The 25,253-nt window shown below is 49.0% G+C and overlaps 1 protein-coding gene across 1 annotated transcript in view; it reads left to right on the plus strand.

The window, feature by feature from the left end:
- The window catches only part of ZBTB46 (zinc finger and BTB domain containing 46), a 90,723-nt gene extending 68,940 nt beyond the window's left edge, over nt 1–21,783 (plus strand). Inside the window, exons 4-6 of the mRNA XM_082272877.1 lie at nt 7–122; nt 6,406–6,581; nt 20,877–21,783. Of these exons, the coding sequence (XP_082129003.1) occupies nt 7–122; nt 6,406–6,581; nt 20,877–21,239 (655 nt within the window). The 3' untranslated portion in view covers nt 21,240–21,783. The remainder of the gene's footprint in view (nt 1–6; nt 123–6,405; nt 6,582–20,876) is intronic.
- Nucleotides 21,784–25,253: the final 3,470 nt, after the last annotated feature.

The following is a 25,253-nucleotide window of genomic DNA, read 5'->3' on the forward strand; positions in this document are numbered from 1 at the left end:
CACCAGCATCTCCAACATCTCCAACCTGCGTAGCGCCCTCCTGAGCAAGAACAGCCTGCTGTCCCTCAAGGCCGATGTTCTGGGGGAGGAGAGCTCGCTGCTGTTCGAATACCTGCCCAAAGGTACCCACTCGCTCTCTCGTAAGTCCCTCTCTCTTTTATTTTTTCAAGTCCTTCCCGTCATAGCTGACAGCCCGCCAAGGGCCGATCACAAAAAGTGAGAGCTGGTCGCTCACCATTATATACAGCTGTTAGTTATTGGATAAGCAGTTCTAATTTGTATTGCATGTTTTCTCTGTATTGTGTTCATTGTTCTCCTCCTGGACTCACAGGGTTAACCCAGCCCCATCCTATTTGGGGAAACGGCCACTTCCTTTTAGAACGCGTCGAGATTTTAGGGGATGTGAAATCGACTCTTTTCCCGTCTCCTCTTCCTTATGTTAAAGGGGAAGCAACTCTCATATCCCTTTTGTCCCAGCTATATAAAGGGAAGTGTAATCACTCCCAACTGCCTCTGCCGTAGACCCAACTGTCTCCGTCTCTATAGCCCCTGTAGTTCCTCTTTTAGGTCTGATGTATATAGTTCTATAAATGTACTATTTAGGCCTTGTTTTTATATCGCGCCTAAACTGTAACTTTCAGCAACTTCAAATGTCCACATGAACAAATTCCTGATATGTCACAATACACAGCAATGGTATTATTTACTAGAAAAGATCCACCTTTTATTATTAAAATGCAACGCCTGAACTCTTGTCAGTAACTCTGCCTAGGCTGAGATGTTATAATCAGTCTGCTACAGGCAGAAAGAGGCATTTCCTCAGTCTCCTCTCCCCCTAGTGTTTTAGACTGTACATTGTAACAAGTCACAAGAGAAGAAGCTGCAGCAGGGACTGATCTGTGTCAGACAGGTGTGAATACAGTCAAGAACTGCACAGGCACCAGCATTTACATGATTCTGTCAATTCTGAGATGGCACCTGAGTAAGGCCAGCCATACAAGGTGCAAATTTCTTTCCTGCAGCCATAGGTTGCAGACAGTGTTGAAGGGGGAATCAGCCATTGTCTTCTCTTGGTGGGGGCCGGCAGGAGAAGCCATGGATTGTGGTGTGTGGTCATTGTTTAGGTGCGGGGCCGTGGAGTGTAGTCAGTGTTTAGGTGCGGGGCCGTGGAGTGTAGTCAGTGTTTAGGTACGGGGCTGTGGAGTGTGGTCAGTGTTTAGGTGTGGGGTTGTGGAGTGTAGTCAGTGTTTAGGTGCGGGGCCGTGGAGTGTGGTCAGTGTTTAGGTGTGGGATTGTGGAGTGTAGTCAGTGTTTAGGTGCGGGGCTGTGGAGTGTAGTCAGTGTTTAGGTGCGGGGCTGTGGAGTGTGCTCAGTGTTTAGGTGCAGGGCCGTGGATTGTGGTCAGTGTTTAGGTGTGGGGCTGTGGAGTGTGGTCAGTGTTTAGGTAAAGGGCCGTGGAGTGTAGGCAGTGTTTAGGTGCGGGGTTGTGGAGTGTGCTCAGTGTTTAGGTGCGGGGTTGTGGAGTGTAGTCATTGTTTAGGTGCATGGTTGTGGAGTGTAGTCAGTGTTTAGGTGCGGGGTTGTGGAGTGTAGTCAGTGTTTAGGTGCGGGGCTGTGGAGTGTTGTCAGTGTTTAGGTGCGGGGTTGTGAAGTGTAGTCAGTGTTTAGGTGCAGAGTTGTGGAGTGTAGTCAGTGTTTAGGTGTGCGGTTGTGGAGTGTAGTCAGTGTTTAGGTGTGCGGTTGTGGAGTGTTGTCAGTGTTTAGGTGCGGGGTCGTGGAGTGTGGTCAGTGTTTAGGTGCGGGGTCGTGCAGTGTGGTCAGTGTTTAGGTGTGCGGTTGTGGAGTGTTGTCAGTGTTTAGGTGAAGGGCTGTGGAGTGTAGTCAGTTTAGGTGCGGGGTTGTGGAGTGTGGTCAGTGTTTAGGTGTGGGGTTGTGGAGTGTGCTCAGTGTTTAGGTGCGGGGTTGTGGAGTGTAGTCAGTGTTTAGGTGCGGGGTTGTGGAGTGTATTCGGTGTTTAGGTGCGGGGTTGTGGAGTGTATTCGGTGTTTAGGTGCGGGGTTGTGGAGTGTAGTCAGTGTTTAGGTGCAGGGTTGTGGAGTGTGGTCAGTGTTTAGTTGCGGGGGTGTAGATTGTGGTCAGTGTTTAGGTGCAGGGTTGTGGAGTGTAGTCAGTGTTTAGGTGTAGGGTTGTGGAGTGTAGTCAGTGTTTAGGTGCGGGGCTGTGGAGTGTATTCAGTGTTTAGGTGCGGGCCGCGGAGTGTAGTCAGTGTTTAGGTGTAGGGTTGTGAAGTGTAGTCAGTGTTTAGGTGCAGAGTTGTGGAGTGTAGTCAGTGTTTAGGTGTGCGGTTGTGGAGTGTAGTCAGTGTTTAGGTGTGCGGTTGTGGAGTGTTGTCAGTGTTTAGGTGCGGGGCTGTGGAGTGTGGTCAGTGTTTAGGTGCGGGGTCGTGGAGTGTGGTCAGTGTTTAGGTGTGCGGTTGTGGAGTGTTGTCAGTGTTTAGGTGAAGGGTTGTGGAGTGTAGTCAGTGTTTAGGTGCGGGGCTCTGGAGTGTAGTCAGTTTAGGTGCGGGGTTGTGGAGTGTGGTCAGTGTTTAGGTGTGGGGTTGTGGAGTGTGCTCAGTGTTTAGGTGCGGGGCTGTGGAGTGTATTCAGTGTTTAGGTGCGGGCCGCGGAGTGTAGTCAGTGTTTAGGTGTAGGGTTGTGGAGTGTAGTCAGTGTTTAGGTGCGGGGCCGTGGAGTGTAGTCAGTGTTTAGGTGCGGGGCTGTGGAGTGTATTCAGTGTTTAGGTGCGGGCCGCGGAGTGTAGTCAGTGTTTAGGTGTAGGGTTGTGGAGTGTAGTCAGTGTTTAGGTGCGGGGCCGTGGAGTGTAGTCAGTGTTTAGTTGCAGGGTTGTGGAATGTAGTCAGTGTTTAGGTGCGGGCCATGGAATGTGGTCAGTGTTTAGGTGCGGGGCTGTAGATTGTGGTCATTGTTTAGGTGCGGGGTTGTGGAGTGTGCTCAGTGTTTAGGTGCGGGGCTGTATAATTTGTGGTCATTGTTTACGTGTGGGACTGTGGAGTGTGGTCATTGTTTACGTGTGGGACTGTGGAGTGTGGTCAGTGTTTAGGTGCGGGATTGTGAAGTGTGGTCAGTGTTTAGGTGCGGGCTGTGGAGTGTGGTCAGTGTTTAGGTGCGGGCTGTGGAGTGTGGTCATTGTTTAGGTGCGGGATTGTGGAGTGTGGTCAGTGTTTAGGTCCGGGCCTGTGGAGTGTGGTCATTGTTTAGGTGTTGATTGGTTTCTATGCAGAGCTGCAACAGATTTTGCACTCTTCAGTTTTAGTAAATCAGCCCCACAGTGTATGAGGGCGCCCCCTATGGAGTGGTAGCCTTGGAGCTCCTGGAACCCTCAGTGGTCAGCAGTGTGTAGGGGAGATAAAACTCCAGGGTTGCCACCACTGACCTCTCTCTAAACATGCTGGCTGACCCCAGAACAAGCATGAACATCATGAGCCCCATCCCCCCTGGTGGTACCCTTGTTCGGGGTCAGTGGCTCTCAGAAGAGAAGCCGGAGGGGGCAGTGGATTTATCTTAGTCCTATAAACACGGAGGCCCATGCTTCTGCCTAGGTTTACTCCTGCTACCTGCAGTGCAAGGCTGCGCCTGGTCATGTGAGGACAGCGATTAAAGCAGGCGTGGCAGCGGAGGAGAGAGGAGGGGGTGGGGTGGGGTGTCTTGATGTATTATTAGTGATCTGATCCCAGACGGGGAGAATTAAAGGGTCAGCATGTGTCTGCAGCAGGTATTCTGAGCGGTGCGCGTCTCAGTGCCAGCCACAGGAATGTAATGCCCGTCCGTATATATTATATCCAGGGACGCTTTCCTGCTGAGCCCATGGGCACATCCGTGTGTCTGAGCGCTCTCTGTTCACATTACCAGCCTGGAGACATTTCTCACTGTGTTATCTGCGTCTCTAATGGAGCAACAGAATCCAAAGGGTTAAACAGACATTTAGAAAAATTTAAAGGAACGGTTCACCTATTCGAAGATTTGTAAAGTAATGTACATTGTGATCCTCCAATCACAGCTGTGCCATATGACCATAGTTCAGCAATTAGAGGGAGGGAGAGCATTGATTGGTAATAACTCATCTCTAGCAGTCTCCTATAGCATATCCCCAACCTGCAACCACAATTGCATCATCAGACCATCTCCTGTAGTATGTCTGCAGTCTCTGGCCATCTCCTGTAGTATGTCTGCAGTCTCTGGCCATCTCCTGTAGAGTGTCTGCAGTCTCTGGCCATCTCCTGTAGAGTGTCTGCAGTCTCTGGCCATCTCCTGTAGAGTGTCTGCAGTCTCTGACCCTCTCCTGTAGTATGTCTGCAGTCTCTGACCCTCTCCTGTAGTATGTCTGCAGTCTCTGTCCCTCTCCTGTATCATGTCTGCAGTCTCTGACCCTCTCCTGTAGTATGTCTGCAGTCTCTGACCCTCTCCTGTATCATGTCTGCAGTCTCTGGCCATCTCCTGTAGTATGTCTGCAGTCTCTGGCCATCTCCTGTAGTATGTCTGCAGTCTCTGACCATCTCCTGTAGTATGTCTGCAGTCTCTGACCATCACCTGTAGTATGTCTGCAGTCACTGGCCATCTCCTGTAGTATATCTGCAGTCTCTGGCCATCTCCTGTAGTGTGTCTGCAGTCTCTGACCCTCTCCTGTAGTGTGTCTGCAGTCTCTGACCATCTCCTGTAGTATGTCTGCAGTCTCTGACCATCTCCTGTAGTATGTCTGCAGTCTCTGACCATCTCCTGTAGTATGTCTGCAGTCTCTGACCATCTCCTGTAGTATGCATGCAGTCTCTGACCATCTCCTGTAGTATGTCTGCAGTCTCTGACCATCTCCTGTAGTATGTCTGCAGTCTCTGACCATCTCCTGTAGTATGCCTGCAGTCTCTGACCATCTCCTGTACTATGCTTGCAGTCTCTGGCCATCTCCTGTAGTATGTCTGCAGTCTCTGACCATCTCCTGTAGTATGTCTGCAGTCTCTGACCATCTCCTGTAGTATGCCTGCAGTCTCTGACCATCTCCTGTAGTATGTCTGCAGTCTCTGACCATCTCCTGTAGTATGCCTGCAGTCTCTGACCATCTCCTGTACTATGCTTGCAGTCTCTGGCCATCTCCTGTAGTATGTCTGCAGTCTCTGACCATCTCCTGTAGTATGTCTGCAGTCTCTGACCATCTCCTGTAGTATGTCTGCAGTCTCTGGCCATCTCCTGTGGTATGTCTGCTGTCTCTGACCATCTCCTGTAGTATGTCTGCAGTCTCTGACCATCTCCTGTAGTATGTCTGCAGTCTCTGACCATCTCCTGTAGTATGTCTGCAGTCTCTGACCATCTCCTGTGGTATGTCTGCAGTCTCTGACCCTCTCCTGTAGTATGTCTGCAGTCTCTGACCATCTCCTGTAGTATGTCTGCTGTCTCTGACCATCTCCTGTAGTATGTCTGCTGTCTCTGACCATCTCCTGTAGTATGTCTGCAGTCTCTGACCATCTCCTGTAGTATGTCTGCAGTCTCTGGCCATCTCCTGTAGTATGTCTGCAGTCTCTGGCCATCTCCTGTGGTATGTCTGCTGTCTCTGACCATCTCCTGTAGTATGTCTGCAGTCTCTGACCATCTCCTGTAGAATGTCTGCAGTCTCTGACCCTCTCCTGTAATATGTCTGCAGTCTCTGACCCTCTCCTGTAACATTATATATACTGAATATTATCTGTGGCTCCCTAGGCAGGCATGTCAGGGGCCACAGTTGAGGGTCTCTATATCTAGTAACTTTACTTTCACTGCTACATAGCAGCATAAGGAGTATCCCAACACTGTTATAGAAAGCAGTTCTCCAGGCCTTGTGCCACGCCCCTTCTCTGGCCTCTCTCTGATTGGTTAGATATCACCAGATTGATGATTCCACCCAGGGATTGACTTCCCTTTTCACCCATCCGCTATGTGATTGGCCACTCCTACTGCAAGCCTGCTTTCATATTTGAGGTGCTGCATGGCTCCTGGGTATGAAGAGCGATCTCCAGTTATTTACCGGAAGCAGAAGGTTTTCATGTCATCACTTACTGTCAATAAGCACCCCTCCCCCCACTGTGTTCTTCCTGCATATTGGTGGATCAGCAGATTGCGCAGACTCTTCTCCTGGAATTTGGGAGGGTTTAGCAGCTGAAAGAACTCACTGCTCATGATAGAATGTCTCATGCTAGAAATAATGGGGACTGCGTTGGCTGTCCTGGGTTTACTATTTACATTTTTCTGACATAAATTGGTAGTTTTGATAAATCAGCCCTGATTGAAGTGATTTCTGTATTATTATCCTGAATCCTGTTGTGTTATGTGGAAGCGGCTTGCCTGCAGGTGGTGATGACCTCTCTCCTCTCTCTTTCAGTAAATGAATTCACCGTCATCCGCAAGAAGTTCAAGTGTCCGTACTGCAGCTTCTCCGCCATGCACCAATGCATCCTGAAGAGACACATGCGCTCTCACACGGGGGAACGGCCCTATCCTTGTGAGATCTGCGGCAAGAAGTTTACCAGGAGGGAGCACATGAAGCGCCACACTTTGGTAAGACGTGGTACTGCTCACTCTGCCCGTTTCTTAGGTGCTGCTGGGTAAAGCGATGGGGGGGGGGGGGGGGGGAGTGAACCGCATTGGCTAGTACGGGCAACTTGTTTAAAAAAAACAACCCTTTTGTGACCAGAAGTCCTTGAACCTTGGAAGCCCGGACCGGATTTTGCAGCATCATTATGACTATTCCTACCTAAATACAACTATGAATAATTTGTCAGGTTGACAGAGGGGTGTCTAAGAACTAGAGGCGTGCAGAGGTGCGTATTCCTAGTTCCCTGCTGTGGTATTAATTAGTGTTGTCCTGGCACAGACATGTGCATATTGCAGTCATAAAGGGGTTAGGATGTTAAAGTGGAATTCCAGCTTACACCTAACTAGCTTTAAAACTGCCCCCCCCCCCCCTCCTAAGATCTATGCTAACTAACCTGTGTAAGAAAGATGCAAATAATTTTCAGGGTACTTCAATCTGGGCAAGTGATCTCCCTGATATCCCCTATGTCAGCCTGCGGCGGCTGCAGATGAGAGGAGAGACTGCGCCGACAACGGCTAGTAAAGCCTGGAATGGTGACATCACCCGTAGGTCACTTGATCTGGCTCCCTTTGTCAGCCAACACTGCTGCAGGGAAGAGGAGGGAGTGTAGACAATGGCTAGTAAAGCCTGGAATGGTGACATCACCCATAGGTCATTTGATCTGGATCCCTGTATCAGCCAACACTGCTGCAGGGGAGAGGAGGGAGCAGAGACAATGGCTAGTAGAGCCTGGAATGGTGACATCACCCATAGGTCACTTGATCTGGCTCCCTGTGTCAGCCAACACTGCTGCAGGGGAGAGGAGGGAGCACAGACAATGGCTAGTAAAGCCTGGAATGGTGACATCACCCGTAGGTCATTTGATCTGGATCCATGTATCAGCCAACACTGCTGCAGGGGAGAGGAGGGAGTACAGACAATGGCTAGTAATGCCTGAAATGGTGACATCACCCATAGGTTACTTAGTCCAGCTCCCTGAGTCAGCCAACACTACTGCAGGGGAGAGGAGGGAGTGTAGACAATGGGTAGTAAAGCCTGTAATGGTGACATCACCCGTAGGTCACTTGATCCTGCTCCCAGTGTCAGCCAACACTGCTGCAGGGGAGAGGAGGGAGTGCAGACAATGCTTAGGAAAGCCTGGAATGGTGACATCACCCATAGGTCACTTAATCTGGCTCCCTATGTCAGCCAACACTGCTGCAGGGGAGAGGAGGGAGCACCAACAATGGATGGACCATTGAAGAGGTGTTAGATGGGAGGAGGGAATAGTGTTAAGGCTAGATAGGTGTAAGCTGGAATTACAATTTAAAGATTGGGGGTTTGGCAGCAGTGCCAGTGGGCGTGGCTTAAGTAGACCTAAATCAAGCTAAGAAACGGGCAGCCCTTTCCTCTGCAAATGCTGGAAAATAGCCTGACACCTGTCCTATAGTATATGGCACACACACTCTGAATGATCAGGAAACACTGCAGCACTGCTAAAGTTTTAAGGATTAGGCAGACACCCCCCCCCCCCCCAGTTGGAAGGGCGTGCCCTCTGAATCAGTGTAAAGAGAACCTGTCAGGGGGGATTTATAAAAGCAGCTATTGGCTCCTGGGTTTGAGGTGTCATCCCTGCCCTTATGCAATAACAATCGTTTACTCAGAATTAATTGATTAATCAACAAGCAGCGATCTCTCATGCTGGAAATCCCGATTGCATGCGGCCAAGTCCTCCGTTTTCTGTCCTAACAAGCCTCCCTTGAAATGATTATTATGTCTGTCAGGATTGTGCCTTTAAATCCCGTCCCCCTGTGTCCGGCTATGATGTGTGCTCATAATGATGTCTTATTAATTGGAGACAGGCCGAGGAGGTGATATGAGCCTATTACATTCCAAGCAAGCAGTGTTTGGTTACCATGGAGACCGCAGTCTGACTTAAAGGACCGCATCCACCTGACCACAAATCTCTGATGCTTTGAACGCCTTTAAGGAAGCCATTACTGCGACAATATGTAAGCTATCTATGCTGAGCATTTCTTTTGAAAATGCCACCTACCTGGCCATCTTTGACCCTAAAATAAGTATGCAGATGAAGAGTTTGGACTTCACTGGCTGCATGCTTGTTCCAGGCCATTGCAGAGTTTATTGGCCAGCGATGGCCGGACAGCTGGCATTTTCAGAGGCAGTTCAGCAGTAGAGACGGGCTCAGGCGTGCTTGGATCCTAGTCCCAACCCACCTGAGCAATCCCGCCGGGAAGCCCTCACTGCACTTACACGCTGCTCGTGATTGGCGGTGTGCAGTGACCTCTTCCTGGCAGGATTGCTTGGGAGGATTTGGGACTAGGATCTGCACATGTCTGAGCCCGTCTCTGTTCAGCAGTAGCAGTCTCCATATCCAGTTCAGTTCCGTTTTTTTTTTAGATAGAGTTGGGAAGAATTAACATTTCTTTCATGTTTTTTTCTGTGACCCCCACTGGGGAGATTTACCTTTACTTCCTGTGCTGACAGGAAGTGATGAGTAACCTCTCCAATGGGAGGACACAGAGGATCCACCCCTCTACTCTGTCCAGAAATTCAATGCAGATTGAGAAGTTAAGCTTTCACAGGTAGTAGCCATGGGCAGCGGATGGGACAGAGCAGATAAGAGAGCGATACACCCAATTACTGTTCAGTTGCAGGACACAACCCGGAGTTCCACAGTAAGGGTTGGTCCAGAAGTCTGTATTGTTCAGAGAAGTTATTACTGCTATATATACACATGACCTGATTTTATTTCTGTGTCACCCGTCTTATAAAGCCATGCTGGAAATGGGGCTGCATTGCTGGGGGGGATGGGGGATGGATCGCTAGTCTGACCATTTCCTTTGACCTCAAATGTGAAGTGGCCAAAGGAAGGGAAGTGGGTCAGTGCTGGGCGGCTCCATCCTGTCTGTGAGATGCTTGTATGGAGGTGAACTTCCCAGCACATCCTGTGACCGGCAGGGTCTCATTCACAGCTCAGAATGGCCGTCCTTATTTACCGCTTCCTCTGAAAATAGATCACCAAAGTCGGTCGCCTGTTATAGGGTAAACGCTGACTTCTTTTCATCCCGAGAGGATATATATAGGCCCCCACGGTGCATAAGTGTCCCTACACTCCAATGATTCAAAGTGTCAGAATGAGAAGGGGTTTCATTTACCTAAGGAACCCCCATTGTCAGTGTGTGGGGTACAAATAGGCAGGAGAATCTGATTGGCTGATGCAATACAGACTTATTTTCCTTTCAGCGGGTTTCCTGTGCCTCTCTACCTGGGCAGAGCAAAGGCTTCGGCAGCTGGGAGGAGACCCTTAATCTCCCTCATAATCCCCATCTGCCTGGCTGTATGTTCTGTTTACTAGGCGCTCCCGTCACACACCTTCTCTGTCTTCATCCCTTCCTCTCCTCTCCTATCTCTCTCCCCCCTCAATGTCTCTCTCTTTCCATTAGACTTCTCTCTGTCTTCTCTCTTCTCAAACACAAACATATCATTTCCCTGTCTCCCCCCCCCTCTCTCTCTCTTACCATATAATTTCCCTGTCTCCCCCTCCCTCTCTCTCTCACCATATAATTTCCCTGTCTCCCCCCCTCTCTCTCTCTCTTACCATATAATTTCCCTGTCTCCCCCTCCCTCTCTCTCTCACCATATAATTTCCCTGTCTCCCCCCCTCTCTCTCTCTCTCACACCATATCATTTCCCTGTCTCCCCCTCTCTCCCTCACACCATATCATTTCCCTGTCTCCCCCTCCTCTCTCACCATATCATTTCCCTGTCTCCCCCTCTCACACCATATCATTTCCCTGTCTCCCCCTCTCACACCATATCATTTCCCTGTCTCCCCCTCTCACACCATATCATTTCCCTGTCTCCCCCTCCTCTCTCACCATATCATTTCCCTGTCTCCCCCTCCTCTCTCACCATATCATTTCCCTGTCTCCCCCTCTCTCTCTCTCACCATATCATTTCCCTGTCTCCCCCCCCCTCTCTCTCTATATCATTTCCCTGTCTCCCTCTCTCACCATATTTCATTCCCCCTCTCTCTCTCTCTCTCACCATATAATTTCCCTGTCTCCCCCTCCCTCTCTCTCACCATATCATTTCCCTGTCTCCCCCCCCTCTCTCTCTCTCTATATATATATATATATATATCATTTCCCTGTCTCCCTCTCTCACCATATTTCATTCTCCCTCTCTCTCACCATATAATTTCCCTGTCTCCCCCTCCCTCTCTCTCACCATATCATTTCCCTGTCTCCCCTCCCTCTCTCACCATATCATTTCCCTGTCTCCCCCCCCCCCCCTCTCACCATATAATTTCCCTGTCTCCCCCCTCTCTCTCTCTCTCTCTCTCTCTCTCTCACACACCATATCATTTCCCTGTCTCCCCCTCTCTCCCTCACACCATATCATTTCCCTGTCTCCCCCTCTCTCCCTCACACCATATCATTTCCCTGTCTCCCCCTCCTCTCTCACCATATCATTTCCCTGTCTCCCCCTCTCACACCATATCATTTCCCTGTCTCCCCCTCTCACACCATATCATTTCCCTGTCTCCCCCTCCTCTCTCACCATATAATTTCCCTGTCTCCCCCTCCTCTCTCACCATATCATTTCCCTGTCTCCCCCTCTCTCTCTCTCACCATATCATTTCCCTGTCTCCCCCCCCCCCTCTCTCTCTATATCATTTCCCTGTCTCCCTCTCTCACCATATTTCATTCCCCCTCTCTCTCTCTCTCTCACCATATAATTTCCCTGTCTCCCCCTCCCTCTCTCTCACCATATCATTTCCCTGTCTCCCCCCCTCTCTCTCTCTCTCTATATATATATATATATCATTTCCCTGTCTCCCTCTCTCACCATATTTCATTCCCCCTCTCTCTCTCTCTCTCACCATATAATTTCCCTGTCTCCCCCTCCCTCTCTCTCACCATATCATTTCCCTGTCTCCCCCCCTCTCTCTCTCTCTATATATATATATATCATTTCCCTGTCTCCCTCTCTCACCATATTTCATTCTCCCTCTCTCTCACCATATAATTTCCCTGTCTCCCCCTCCCTCTCTCTCACCATATCATTTCCCTGTCTCCCCTCCCTCTCTCACCATATCATTTCCCTGTCTCCCCCCCCCCCCCCTCTCACCATATCATTTCCCTGTCTCCCCCTCTCTCCCTCACACCATATCATTTCCCTGTCTCCCCCTCTCTCCCTCACACCATATCATTTCCCTGTCTCCCCCTCCTCTCTCACCATATCATTTCCCTGTCTCCCCCTCTCACACCATATCATTTCCCTGTCTCCCCCTCTCACACCATATCATTTCCCTGTCTCCCCCTCTCACACCATATCATTTCCCTGTCTCCCCCTCCTCTCTCACCATATCATTTCCCTGTCTCCCCCTCCTCTCTCACCATATCATTTCCCTGTCTCCCCCTCTCTCTCTCTCACCATATCATTTCCCTGTCTCCCCCCCCCCTCTCTCTCTATATCATTTCCCTGTCTCCCTCTCTCACCATATTTCATTCCCCCTCTCTCTCTCTCTCTCACCATATAATTTCCCTGTCTCCCCCTCCCTCTCTCTCACCATATCATTTCCCTGTCTCCCCCCCTCTCTCTCTCTCTCTATATATATATATATATCATTTCCCTGTCTCCCTCTCTCACCATATTTCATTCCCCCTCTCTCTCTCTCTCTCTCACCATATAATTTCCCTGTCTCCCCCTCCCTCTCTCTCACCATATCATTTCCCTGTCTCCCCCCTCTCTCTCTCTCTCTCTCTCTATATATATATATATATATCATTTCCCTGTCTCCCTCTCTCACCATATTTCATTCTCCCTCTCTCTCACCATATAATTTCCCTGTCTCCCCCTCCCTCTCTCTCACCATATCATTTCCCTGTCTCCCCTCCCCCTCTCACCATATAATTTCCCTGTCTCCCCCCTCTCTCTCTCTCTCTCTCTCACACACCATATCATTTCCCTGTCTCCCCCTCTCTCTCCCTCACACTATATCATTTCCCTGTCTCCCCCCCCCCTCTCTCTCTCACACCATATAATTTCCCTGTCTCCCCCCCCCCCCCTCTCTCTCTCTCACCATATAATTTCCCTGTCTCCCCCCCCCCCCCCCCCCTCTCTCACCATATCATTTTCCTGTCTTCCCTTCTCTCTCTCACACCATATAATTTCCCTGTCTCCCTCTCTCACCATATCCCTTCCCTGTCTCTCTCTCTTCTCAAACAGTTTTTTCTATTGTGGGTGCTCACTCTCTCTCACCCAGTCGCTTCTTTGTCCCCTTCTCTCTACCTCCCTGTCGCTTCCCTTTATCTATTTCCTTTAATCCCCCCCCCCTCCATTGCTTTCCTGTTTCTTGCTCTCCTATCATTATCTTATCTTTCTGTCTCCCCATTGCTTCCCCATCTCTCTCTCTCTCTCTCTCTTACCTATTTTCTCCCTATTGTTTTCCTGTCTCTCGCTCTCTTACCTTTCTCTGCCTATCACTTCCATGTCTCTCTTTCTCTCCCCCATCTGTTCCCTGTCTCCCTTCCCTGTTGCTTTCCATGCTCTATTTTTCTTCTTTGTCTTTCTCCGATCTTTCCTGTCTCTTGCTCCTGTACCTCTCTATCTCTTCTTTTTCTTCCTTGTCTCTCCTTCTTACTTTTTTTTTCACTGCATTGCTTTCCTGCCTACCTTTCCTTAACTTTCTCTCTCTCCTCTCCATATCTCTCCCTTTCCTCTCTCTCTCTATTGTCTCCATATCTCTCCCTTACCTCTCTTTCTCCATCTATTGTCTCCATATCTCTCCCTTTCCTCTCTCTCTCTATTGTCTCCATATCTCTCCATTACCCTTCTCTCTCTATTGTCTCCATATATCCTACTTACCTCTTGTTTTCACCTCCATGTCTCTCCCTTACCTCTCTCTCTCATTTCTTCCTTACCTCTCTCTCGTCTCCAAATCTCTCCTTACCCCTCGCTCTCTCCTCCATATATCTCACTCGCTTTTTCTCTCTATTGTCTCCCTTACCTCTCTCTCTATTGTCTCCTTAATCTCTTCGTTTCCTCTCTATTGTCTCCATATCTCTCCCTTACCTCTCTCTCGTCTTCCTAGCTCTCCCTTACCTCTCTATTTCTCCATCTCTCCCTTTCCTCTTTCTCGGTCGTCTCCATATCTCTCTCTTACCCACCATATTTCTCCCTTACCTCTCTCGTCTCCATATCTCTCCCTCTCTCTATTGTCTCCACATCTCTCCCTTTCCTCTCTCTTTCTGTTCTCTCCATATCTCATCCTCTCCCCCCTCTCTCTCTCTCTCTTTTGCCTCCATGCCTCTCCCTTACCTCTCTCTATCTCTATTGCCTCCATATCTTTCACTTATGTCTCTTTTTCACTCTACTGTCTCCATATCTCTCCATTTCCTCTCTCTCTCTCTCTCTCTCTCGCCTCCATATCTCTCCCTTATCTCTCTTTCTTTCCATTGTCTCCTCCATATCTCTGCTTTCCTCTCTCTTTTGCCTCCATATCTCTCCCTTTCCTCTCTCTCTATTGCCTCCATATCTCTGTGTTTCCTCTCTAATGTCTCCATATCTCTATCTCTCTCTAGTCTTCATATCTCTCCCTTTCCCCTCTCTCTCTCTCTCTCTCTCTCTCTCTCTCTCTCTCTCTCTCTCTCTCTCTCTCGCCTCCATATCTCTCCCTTATCTCTTTCTCTCCATTGTCTCCTTCATATCTCTGCTTTCCTCTCTCTCTCTCTTTTGCCTCCATATCTCTCCCTTTCCTCTCTCTATTGTCTCCATATCTCTGTGTTTCCTCTCTATTGTCTCCATATCTCTATCTCTCTAGTCTTCCTATCTCTCTCTTACCTCTCTCTCTATCCATATCTATCCCTTGCCTCTCTTTCCTCACTGCTTTCTTGTCTCTCACTCTTACTTCTAGCTCTGCTGTCTGGCATGGTTAGCTGGATCACAAATCTGGCTGAACAGAACTAAAAATCTCGTTTGTAAAAAACGTTTACAGTTTATGGACTCATCCTTTAAGCTGGACGTGGACAAATTCAGAAGACAGTCAGTCAGGCCCTTCTAGGAACCAAACCGCCCTCTTCTCCTCCACCCCCGGTGAAATGCAGAGGTTCTAATATGGAACCCTTGTATGTATCGGTTGCACCAAAGTACCAGATTTCACAAGCAGGTGGTGTTGTGGGCGGAGGAAATCCTTGTAGTTTCTGTGCCGTTCTCCAGGAAATCCCCTAAAAAAAAAAAAATCTATGAGGCAAGTAGTTATGTTTTGTGTACAACTCGGCCGGATCGGTATTCTGCCTTTCAGTTCCTTAGCTGCGTGTGAGGCATGAGGCTGCGTGTACCTCGTCTGCGTTCTGCGTCTTTAAGAAAATCTGTCCGTCCCATAAGACGGCTTTGTGTTTGTAAGTGACAGGTCCACCCCTGTGTATAAGAGGACTCCTCGGCACATGAAGGAATCCAGCATGAAATTACAGGGCACGGTTAATGATTAATCCTCAGGTTTTACATTGATGAATTAAGGTGAAGCCCAGCGCTGACAGGCAGACACACCCTGTGACAGGCGGGAGGGGAGACTATTATAGGTGAACTCTGCCCTCTGCTGGTGACCAGCGGCTATACACCAAGGCCATTAAGGCTCTGATTATATCTGAACCGACTGCATGACCACAGTGCAAGGTCAGGGAAGGATAAAAGACTCATGGAAGTGTGAGGCAACAGTCATACACCTGTAGGAGAATTTAAAAAGAGAGGAGCTGCACCATGGCAGGGATGAAAGTAGGCATAGAGTGCCAGTGTTTCCAAATCAGAGCGGTCAGCTACATTCTGGGTGCCTGGACAAGTGGACCGGCTTATTATGGACCATGGGGTAGGAATTGGCGAGACTCCGATCCCTGAAAGATCTACTGGGGACTCTATTCGGGGGAGCTCTGTGTTAGGTTCCTGGGTCTGTACGCCTGCTGTGCCCATTATGAGGGGTTCCCACCATCCCTGTGCTGAGTTCCCAGGTCTGTATGCCTGCTGTGCCCATTATGAGGGGTTCCCACCATCCCTGTGCTGAGTTCCCAGGTCTGTACGCCTGCTGTGCTCATTGTGAGGGGTTCCCACCATCCCTGTGCTGAGTTCCCGGGTCTGTACACCTGCTGTGCCCATTATGAGGGGTTCCCACCTTCCCTGTGCTGAGTTCCCAGGTCTGTACGCCTGCTGTGCTCATTGTGAGGGGTTCTCACCATCCCTGTGCTGAGTTCCCGGGTCTGTACACCTGCTGTGCCCATTATGAGGAGTTCTCACCATCCCTGTGCTGAGTTCCCGGGTCTGTACACCTGCTGCGCCCATTATGATGGGTTCCCACCATCCCTGTGCTGAGTTCCCAGGTCTGTACACCTGCTGTGCCCATTATGAGGGGTTCCCACCATCCCTGTGCTTAGTTCTTGGGTCTGTACACCTGCTGTGCCTATTGTGAGGGGTTCCCTCCATCCCTGTGCTGAGTTCCCGGGTCTGTACACCTGCTGTGCCCATTATGATGGGTTCCCACCATCCCTGTGCGGAGTTCCCAGGTCTGTGCACCTGCTGTGCCCATTGAGGGATTCCCACCATCCCTGTGCTGAGTTCCTGGGTCTGTACACCTGCTGTGCCCATTATGTACTTTATATTGTTGTATTGTTCCTTTTTAAGTTCCACCTACCAACCAATCACACTTCTTGTTTCACTCACACTGTGCAAGTCAGAGAATAAACCCGAAAATCTAGTTGCTCTCGGTATCCGAACTGAGAAGTGCTTTTGCTGTCCATAGCGACCAATAACATTGTCCCGCCGATTGTCCCAGGGCAGCACAGGAGAATGAAAGCAAGAACCCGATTGGCTTCTCAGTGGATAGAGATCCTCACTCAAAGAATAAGGAGAGGAACGCTGTAAAGAAGGCCGACGGAGCGCCTGATATGTTGTTTTTCCTCCTCCACCCACTCCAATGTGCCCCCTCCTCGGGGATAAGTCTCAGGGACACTTCGTCAGTGCCACTTATCCGGGCTCATTAAGAAGCCGCTATCACGGTTGCCATGGCAGCAGTGCCCGCTCTGTCTTGCAGTGTCCTCTGCTGTCACATAATTGCAGGACCATCTGTCTCCTCATCTGACTGCGCCTTCCCCGTGTAACCAGAGCCAGCCGGGGGACGCGCTCACCCGGCGCTCTTCCTCCAGGGGCGCCACCCATCTGTCTGTCTGACATGGAATTCTGTGCGGGACCCCTGTACCTGGCAGAGATCCATACCTTTATTACTTCCAGTGTCAGACAAGACTATTCCTTTAGGGGGGGGGAGTTGTCTGTTACCCATAGCAACAGATCAGACAATCAGAGAACGAATCGTCTCCATTTATATCCCAGTCCAGCAATGCCCCCACCCTGCCTAGCTGTTGCTGCACCTCAAAGTGAATGTAAAATTTGTATGGATGTGCGGTCAGATTAAAGTGCGTGTATAGCCAGAATTGTTCATTGTAGTTCTGGATGCTGTGGTGAGGGGTTAGAACCCCTTTCAGGTTTTTATTGCTGCCTCTAATCAATTCTCTCCCTCTCTCAATTGGTCCCGGTGACCATTGTCACTGGCACAGACGGTGATGGGGGGGAAAAAAACAACTCTTCAGTTGTCACCAAATTCACTGGGGACACCCGTACTAGTGACAACTGTCTAAACTAAAGCAAGGGTCTTCAAACTATGGCCCTACAGTTGTTCAGGAACTACAATTCCCATCATGCCTAGTCATGTCTGTGAATGTCAGAGTTTTACAATGCCTCATGGGATGTGTAGTTCCACAACAGCTGGAGGGCCGTAATTTGAGGATCCCTGGTCTAACATTTCCAAACTGTGGGTGCTGTTCAAGGGCCCCAAGAAGTTTTCTTCTGGTAGACCGCTAGGAAGTCAGATGAGGACGGCCACCCCTCAACCAACGCGTTTCGCCACACCATGCCCACAGGGGCTAAATCATGGTCTCCATGATTAGGCCCAGTGGGCAGGGTGAAACGCGTTGGAGGTGGTCATGGATAGAGCCTGGGCTGAGGCTGTTTTCACTTTTTATACACAAGATTTTGTAGTGATGTGGGGCCAAGGACTTGTCCCAGCTCTGTGGATATAAAACCTAGAGAAAAGCCCTTGGCCCCACATCACTACAAAAACCTGTGTATTAAAAGTGAAAACAGCCTCAGCCCAGGCTCTATCCAGGCCACTCTGCGACCAACGTGTTTTGCCACACCTCACCCACAGGGGCTTAATCATGGTCTCCACGATTGGGCCCCGTGGGCAGGGTGAAATGTGTTGGAGGTGGTCATGGGATGTGTAGTTCCGCAACAGCTGGAGGATCGTAGTTTGAGGATCCCTGCTCTAAAGTTTCCAATCTGTGGGTACTGTTCAAGCGTCCCAAGGAGTTCTCTTCTGGTAGACCGCTGGGAAGGCAGACGAGGACGGCCCTCGCCCCAGCTCTGTGGATATAAAAACTAGAGAAGAGGGCCATCCTCGTCTGCCTAGCAACTGGCTTAAAGGTCCCTTTTTTTTTTTTTTTTTATCTTTTAGTGTACTTGTGAGATCTGAGTACTTTTTGACCCCAAATCTCACAATAAAGAGGTCCTGACGTGCCTATTTCTATTACAAGGAATGTTTACATTCCTTGTAATAGAAATAAAAATGATCAATTTATTTATTTTTTTTTAAAAACGGTGTAAAAATAAAAAATAATAAATAAAATAAATAGTAAATAAAAAAAAAAAAATAATTAAAGCGCCCTGTCTGTCACCGTTAGCTCGCGCGCAGAAGCGAACGCATATGTAAACGGTGTTCAAACCACACGTGAGGTATCGCCGCAATCAATAGAGCAAGAGTAATAATTTGAGCCCTAAACCTCCTCTGTAACTCTAAGATGGTAACCTGTAGAAATTTTTCAAGTGTCGCCTATGGGGATTTTTAAGTACCAACGTTTTTCGCCATTCCGTGAGCGTGCGCAATTTTGAAGCATGACATGTTGGGTATCTATTTACTCGGCGTAACATTATCTTTCACATTATGGAAAAAAATTGGGCCAACTTTACTGGTTTCTTATTTTTTAATTCAAAAAAGTACATTTTTTCCAAAAAAATTGCGTTTGGAAGACCGCTGCGCAAATACGGTGTGATAAAAAATATTGCAATAATCTCCATTTTATTCTCTAGGGTCTCTGCTAAAAAAAAATATATATAATGTTTGGGGGTTCTAAGTAGTTTTCTAGCAAAAACAAATGATTTTAGCTTGTAAACACCAAATGTCAAAAATAGGCCTAATAGGCAAGTGGTAAAAAAGCAAAGTTGACCTTTTTCAGGCAGAATTTCACATTTCATAATAAATAGAAAATCCGTTTCCAATGTCCTTTCTGCCTAAACCATCCCAATGTGGTTATCTGTCCCTTACCTAGTCCATGGCAGTCTTCACCTCTCCGTTCCAAATGTAAAAAAAAAAATGCATTCTCAGCCCTGACTTCCTGTATCCGGGAAGCTTCATATCCCATCATGTACTGCCTTACTGCATCACAGAATAGGGCGTGTTTAACCACTCTGGACCACACCCCCTCATTACTATACCTCTTCTTTTTTTTTTTTTTTTTTTTTTTTTATTTCCACTCACTTTTTCCTTTTTAAAGCGGAACTTCACTCTCTCAATCATCATTGAATATTTTTAATGCTCATAATGCTAGCATTCATAAATAGATAGGAAAGTATATCCTATTTACTCGTATTAAACTTTTTTTGGTAACTTCCTGGTTTTCTGTCTAGGCAAATGATGTCTTATGTCCCACAAGTCTTCATGAAAGGAGTAGGAGCTTTCCCAGCTAAGCACACCCTCTAGCATGCATGCCTGAGCTAAGGGCAGATGGGTTCCAGGAAGTAAAGGCTACCTGAATCATCTGCCCTTACTCAAAATGGCTGTGGCCAGAAATGCTAGGGGGTGTTAGTCACAGTGATTTCTCAGCAAAAAAAAAAAAAACATGGAGATATGAATGGATGGAGAAGTTTGCTTTGAATATTAAAAATTATTTTGATCGTTTTTGGTGTTTAGTGCTCATATGCAATCTGATTGTACAATCTTCTATACATCAATCATCATACTATGTAGTGCAAGTGCCTGCCTGATTTCCTATAAATTAAATAGATTGTTCAGGTGGGTTCTCCTATTCCACAGTTTTGAAAGGAAATTGTACAGAGATTGTGCAATCAGATGGTATGGAGTATGGGCAGCTTTATACAAGTACATGGGAGGGACACCTTCTTCAGCTGTCAATGTTCTTGTAATTCAGGCCTAGCTCAGGGAGGGGGAGGGTGTAAACACACCAATTTCACTTTCAGGCCCTATTCACACAGCGTGGTGGAAGCGCAAGTTTTCTGGTGCGTTTTTCTGGGCGCAAAGGCCTTCATCTAAATATATTCCTCAATGGCCATGAAGCATATCAATCCTTTGTGTGCGCACCAAATGTCTTTGCAAACACAGATATTACCTTGCAAAAGTAGCAGTGACATCATTACTGTGCTGTACATAGCCTGTGCAGAGAGCAGAGGTGTGGGAGGGGCCCAGCAGGCTCCACCCACTACAGGCTGCCTGCAGAATACTGCAGGAGGGGGCGGAGACAAGATCAGTCACCCTGCACAAGGACAAAGAGCAGAGGTGTGGGATGGGCCCAGCAGGCTCCACCCACTACAGGCTGCCTGCAGAATACTGCAGGAGAGGGCGGAGACCAGATCAGTCACCCTGCACAAGGACAAAGCACAGAGCTGTGGGATAGGCCCAGCAGGCTCCACCTACTACAGGCTGCCTGCAGAAACCTACAGGAGGGGGTAAAGACAAGACCAGTCACCCTGCACAAGGAGAGAGAGCAGAGCTGTGGGATGGGTCCAACAGGCTCCACCCTCTACAGGCTGACCTGCAAAATACGGCAGGGAGGGCGGAGACAAGACCATTTACCTTGCACAAGGAGAGAGCGCAGCAGTGGTAGGTATTTATGACAGGAAGCTCCTGCACAGCGGCTTATCCTGGAGTTCAGCTTTAAAGGAGATTGTACAATCACAATGCAACGTGTCTGGTCAGTGTGTATGGCTCCATACTGACCAATCATTATCAGATTTATATTATTATAGATTATACTTGTATTGCGGTTGTCTTTGATGAATGAATATCTTAAAAAAGAACTCCATCTGAATGCACAGTTCTGTAATAACTAAACTCCCACCTTGTCTCCCCTGTCCAGGTCCACAGCAAGGATAAGAAGTATGTCTGCAAGGTGTGCAATCGCGTCTTCATGTCTGCCGCCAGCGTGGGCATCAAGCACGGCTCGAGGAGGCATGGGGTGTGCATGGACTGTGCAGGAAGAGGCATGGCCCGTGGAGGCCACTCCCCCGACGGCGTGTACGCGGGCGAAAGCCACTACATAGAAGACGTAGACGAGCTGAAGGTGGATGAGGATATGGGAGGAGAAGAGGATGATGACATCAAGTGGAAGGACGAGGCGGAGACCTCTCAGGACGACGTCATACTGGAGGACGATGAGATCGAAGATTGCACGCCGGAGGTCAGCCGCGGCCCGATGAAAGAGTTCACCTGGATTGCCTAGTCCTGGGGGGGGCTGCGCTGAACTTTTTAAAAACTCTGGAGAGATTTTTTTTTTTTTTTTGGTGCTGAGGTATGGGGCCCTTACTATGTGATGTCCGGGGTGCAGTTGGTCATGTGATGTCTAAGGGTCTATACTGTGCCCAGGCCAACCTGTGGGAGGAGCCTTAAGCACTGCTTAACACCTGGCAAAGAAAGGTTAACGAGCCCCCCGCTTGACATATCCTCACCCGCTGTGGCATCCAGGGAAGGTGGCCAACCGTCCCAGATCCATACTGTCCATACTGTACAAAGTTTTTTGGTTCCCCCCCCCCCCCATCATCCACAGGCACTGCATGAGACGTTTCATCAAATTAATAATTTTTTTTTATGCCCCTCCCTTTCGAAGAGAAACCCGCCTCCTACAAAGGAGAGCAGATGTCCTCACGTTGACCACTTGCAGCTCATCCATTCACCAGAAACTAGAGAAGTCTAATAGACTTTTGTTGCTCCATGCTGGACTCCTTTATTAAATCTTGGAGAAAACGGCTCCACCTATTGTTGGGGGAGAAGGGGGGGGGTGGGTATAGCTTGGGACTTGATCTCCATGTTGTCACTACTCTCTGGGACCACAACGGATGAGATCTCCCTTCACCTATGGCACTGGTGTGACTGAACAAGCTGGCCGTTTCAGCCGAGTTTTCTGGCCCAAAAATTACTCTTACATTCCTTTGAAGAAGCCACTAGAGGGCGCAAAAGATAATGATGTTGCAGCAGATGCTCCTTGGAATACATGCAGGAGCTGGTGATAAGAGTGGCCCTGCCCGGGGGTCGAGGGAGATCTCACAGCCCGTCTTATCCTAGCAGGTATTTGAATGATGCACCACTCCGCTCAAAAACAGGGAACTCCCACTTGCGCTCTAACCACATAAAATGGCCACCATTGTTCTGCTTGGCTGACCCCTGACCTCTCCAGCACATCTCTGTTGCGACCACTGTAACATTTTGGAATTGCTAAAAACAGTCAAGGGGAGGAGTTGTTTATATTTGCTTGGTAGATGTTTTTTCTATTTCGTGGGTCCATACTGATGGGCAGTTTCTGGGGTCTACAGTAAAGAGACAGTAGGTAACCAATGACACCTTCCTGAGAGTTGAACGTTTTATCAGAGGTGCACTCTGTGAGCAGAGGGACCTCAGTGGAGCTCTCTGTGAGCAGAGGGACCTCAGTGGAGCACTCTGTGAGCAGAGGGACCTCAGTGGAGCACTCTGTGAGCAGAGGGACCTCAGCGGAGCACTCTGTGAGCAGAGGGACCTCAGCGGAGCACTCTGTGAGCAGAGGGACCTCAGCGGAGCACTCTGTGAGCAGAGGGACCTCAGCGGTGCACTCTGTGAGCAGAGGGACCTCAGCGGAGCACTCTGTGAGCAGAGGGACCTCAGCGGAGCACTCTGTGAGCAGAGGGACCTCAGCGGAGCACTCTGTGAGCAGAGGGACCTCAGCGGAGCACTCTGTGAGCAGAGGGACCTCAGCGGAGCACTCTGTGAGCAGAGGGACCTCAGCGGAGCACTCTGTGAGCAGAGGGACCTCAGCGGAGCACTCTGTGAGCAGAGGGACCTCATTGGTGCACTCTGTGAGCAGAGGGACCTCATTGGTGCACTCTGTGAGCAGAGGGACCTCAGCGGAGCACTCTGTGAGCAGAGGGACCTCAGCGGAGCACTCTGTGAGCAGAGGGACCTCAGCGGAGCACTCTGTGAGCAGAGGGACCTCATTGGTGCACTCTGTGAACAGAGGGACCTCATTGGTGGGACCTCATTGGTGCACTCTGTGAACAGAGGGACCTCATTGGTGCACTCTGTGAGCAGAGGGACCTCATTGGTGCACACTGTAAGCAGAGGGACCTCAGCGGAGCACTCTGTGAGCAGAGGGACCTCAGCGGAGCACTCTGTGAGCAGAGGGACCTCAGAGGTGCATCCAGAGATCAGAGGAACATCAGTGAGTTGGAAATCACCATATTAATTTTCAGGAAGACATGGGTCACCTCAGACCTCTTCTGACAATGTCCATCCTGTGTATGGGGCTAAACCAACCCCCCCCCCCCCCCCCCAGCAGGTCCGATATCAAAACCTGCTCACAGTGACCATTATGGCGTGGGTCCATCACACAACCTCCTCAGATGTTCAGTACCAAATGTTAAGGTCTGTTGGATTTGGCTATAAATCTGTTTACTTACGTGGCCAAGTTGACCAATCAGGTTGTTTGATGACCAATTCTTGCACCATGTTGGTAAGGCCTGTCCACCTGCAGAGCTAGATGCAGTCATCACCTGACCCGAAATTCCATTTTAAGGTTTTCTTAAAAAGATCTATGAACAGGTTACAATTGGACAAGAGAGTTATACATTTCCTATTCATGGGGTGATTGTTCAAAGATTGGGTCTAAATGTCAGGGGTGCTTAAAGGATAACTAAACCCAGACACCAAATAATGTCATACATTGCTGAATACCGGGCCTTAGATGTGGTGGCTGCATCAGTTTTCAAGAACATTTCCAGCAATATTGGAAAATACCCTTTGATCCTGCCAGAAACATTGCGTCGTTGTCACTTCCTGGGACCTGAGCTGAAAAGCAAAAACAAGGTTATTGCCACCTTTTGTAAACTAGTCCCTATGTCACGGAGCTGAACAAAGGCCTCTGCCCCATCACAGGGGGAGAGATTAATGTTTGAAGCCTGGTTAGCAGCGTATGGCTCCCTTTATAGATACAGTAGAGAAATGAGTGTAGCCACCCAAAAGCAGGAAGTGTCGTTTGCAGGATCACCAGGGGGGAAAAAAGCCTGGAAAAAAGAAAACGAATGCAGCCATCCAATCTAATGACTGGTATCCTGCAATATATTAAAGCTTTATTGTTGGGTTTGGAAGCACTTTAAGGCTCTGTTCTCACAAGTGCCCCTCCAAAGTTGCGCTATTTCCAGTGCAACTTTGGAGTGCGACTCTTACACTCTATGGCACTTAAGTTACATGAAAGTAGTGCAGGGATTTTTTTGGGTTGTTGAAGCAATTAGAGCGGTTTTGGACTTCACGTCCCATAACAAGTCGCACTAGTGAGAACGAAGCCCAAGTTCTTGTTCCTTATCCCAGCTTTTGTCTTCTGAGGGGGAGATCTAATTAAAGATCCAGCCTCTCCACCCCACGTCCACATGCCATGACCTCTTACTGCATTTTGTAGGCCCCCCCAGAGCTGCCCTTGTACATGTTCCATCCATGGTAAGGGCTGTATGTGCCACCTCCGTACAGGGTACACCCGCTGGCACAGTCCTCCCTGCTTGTACATCTCGAATGATTATAAGACAGGAAGTGGCGGCCCGGGGGACTCGGCGTTCCCTCTGCCCTTCCCCCATAATTATAAAATAATTGTATTAGTGGCTCCTGGTTAGACGCAGCTGGCTGACCACATGCGGAAGATTATTCCCTTATTAAAGAGAGATCACGTATGGAGCAGAGAAGACTGGGAGGAGGAGCAGCAGAGCCGAGCCCATCTTGTCTGGTTAGAAGAAATCCAGGATTGCCATGCACCTCCCCTCCTCTGCTGTAGGGGGGGGGGGGGGTGAAAACAGGACGTATGTCTGGTTCTGGAAATCTCACTGGGTAATAATCGCATAATGTCCCTGTGGCAGCCTGCTGAGACTTGTAGTTCAGCATTCACTGATATACAGAGGCTGCTCAGGAGGGAGTTCACAAGTTCAGCACTGTTATTTAGCTTCTGCAGGAGAGATGTGTGAGGTCTGAGCCATCTGTGGCGTCCCCTCACCTTCTCAGAACAGCAGCTTTCAGATAAGGCTCTGGACCGCACACAGCCCTTGGATCTCCTGACATAACTGTGGGGACAGCTCCCTCTACAGGAGCAAGCAGGAAAGTATTTTTGATGCTAGCCATACATTTTTAGAAATTACTTCATTCCTACTTTTGTGCTAATCAGTGTGGATGGCGGTATCTGCATTGTTGACTGTTGTGTTCAGACCCACCCGCTGCTTTCTGAATACCT

The sequence above is a fragment of the Pelophylax lessonae genome (assembly GCF_965119305.1).
Source record: "Pelophylax lessonae genome assembly, chromosome: 11".
Lineage (NCBI taxonomy): Eukaryota > Metazoa > Chordata > Amphibia > Anura > Ranidae > Pelophylax > Pelophylax lessonae.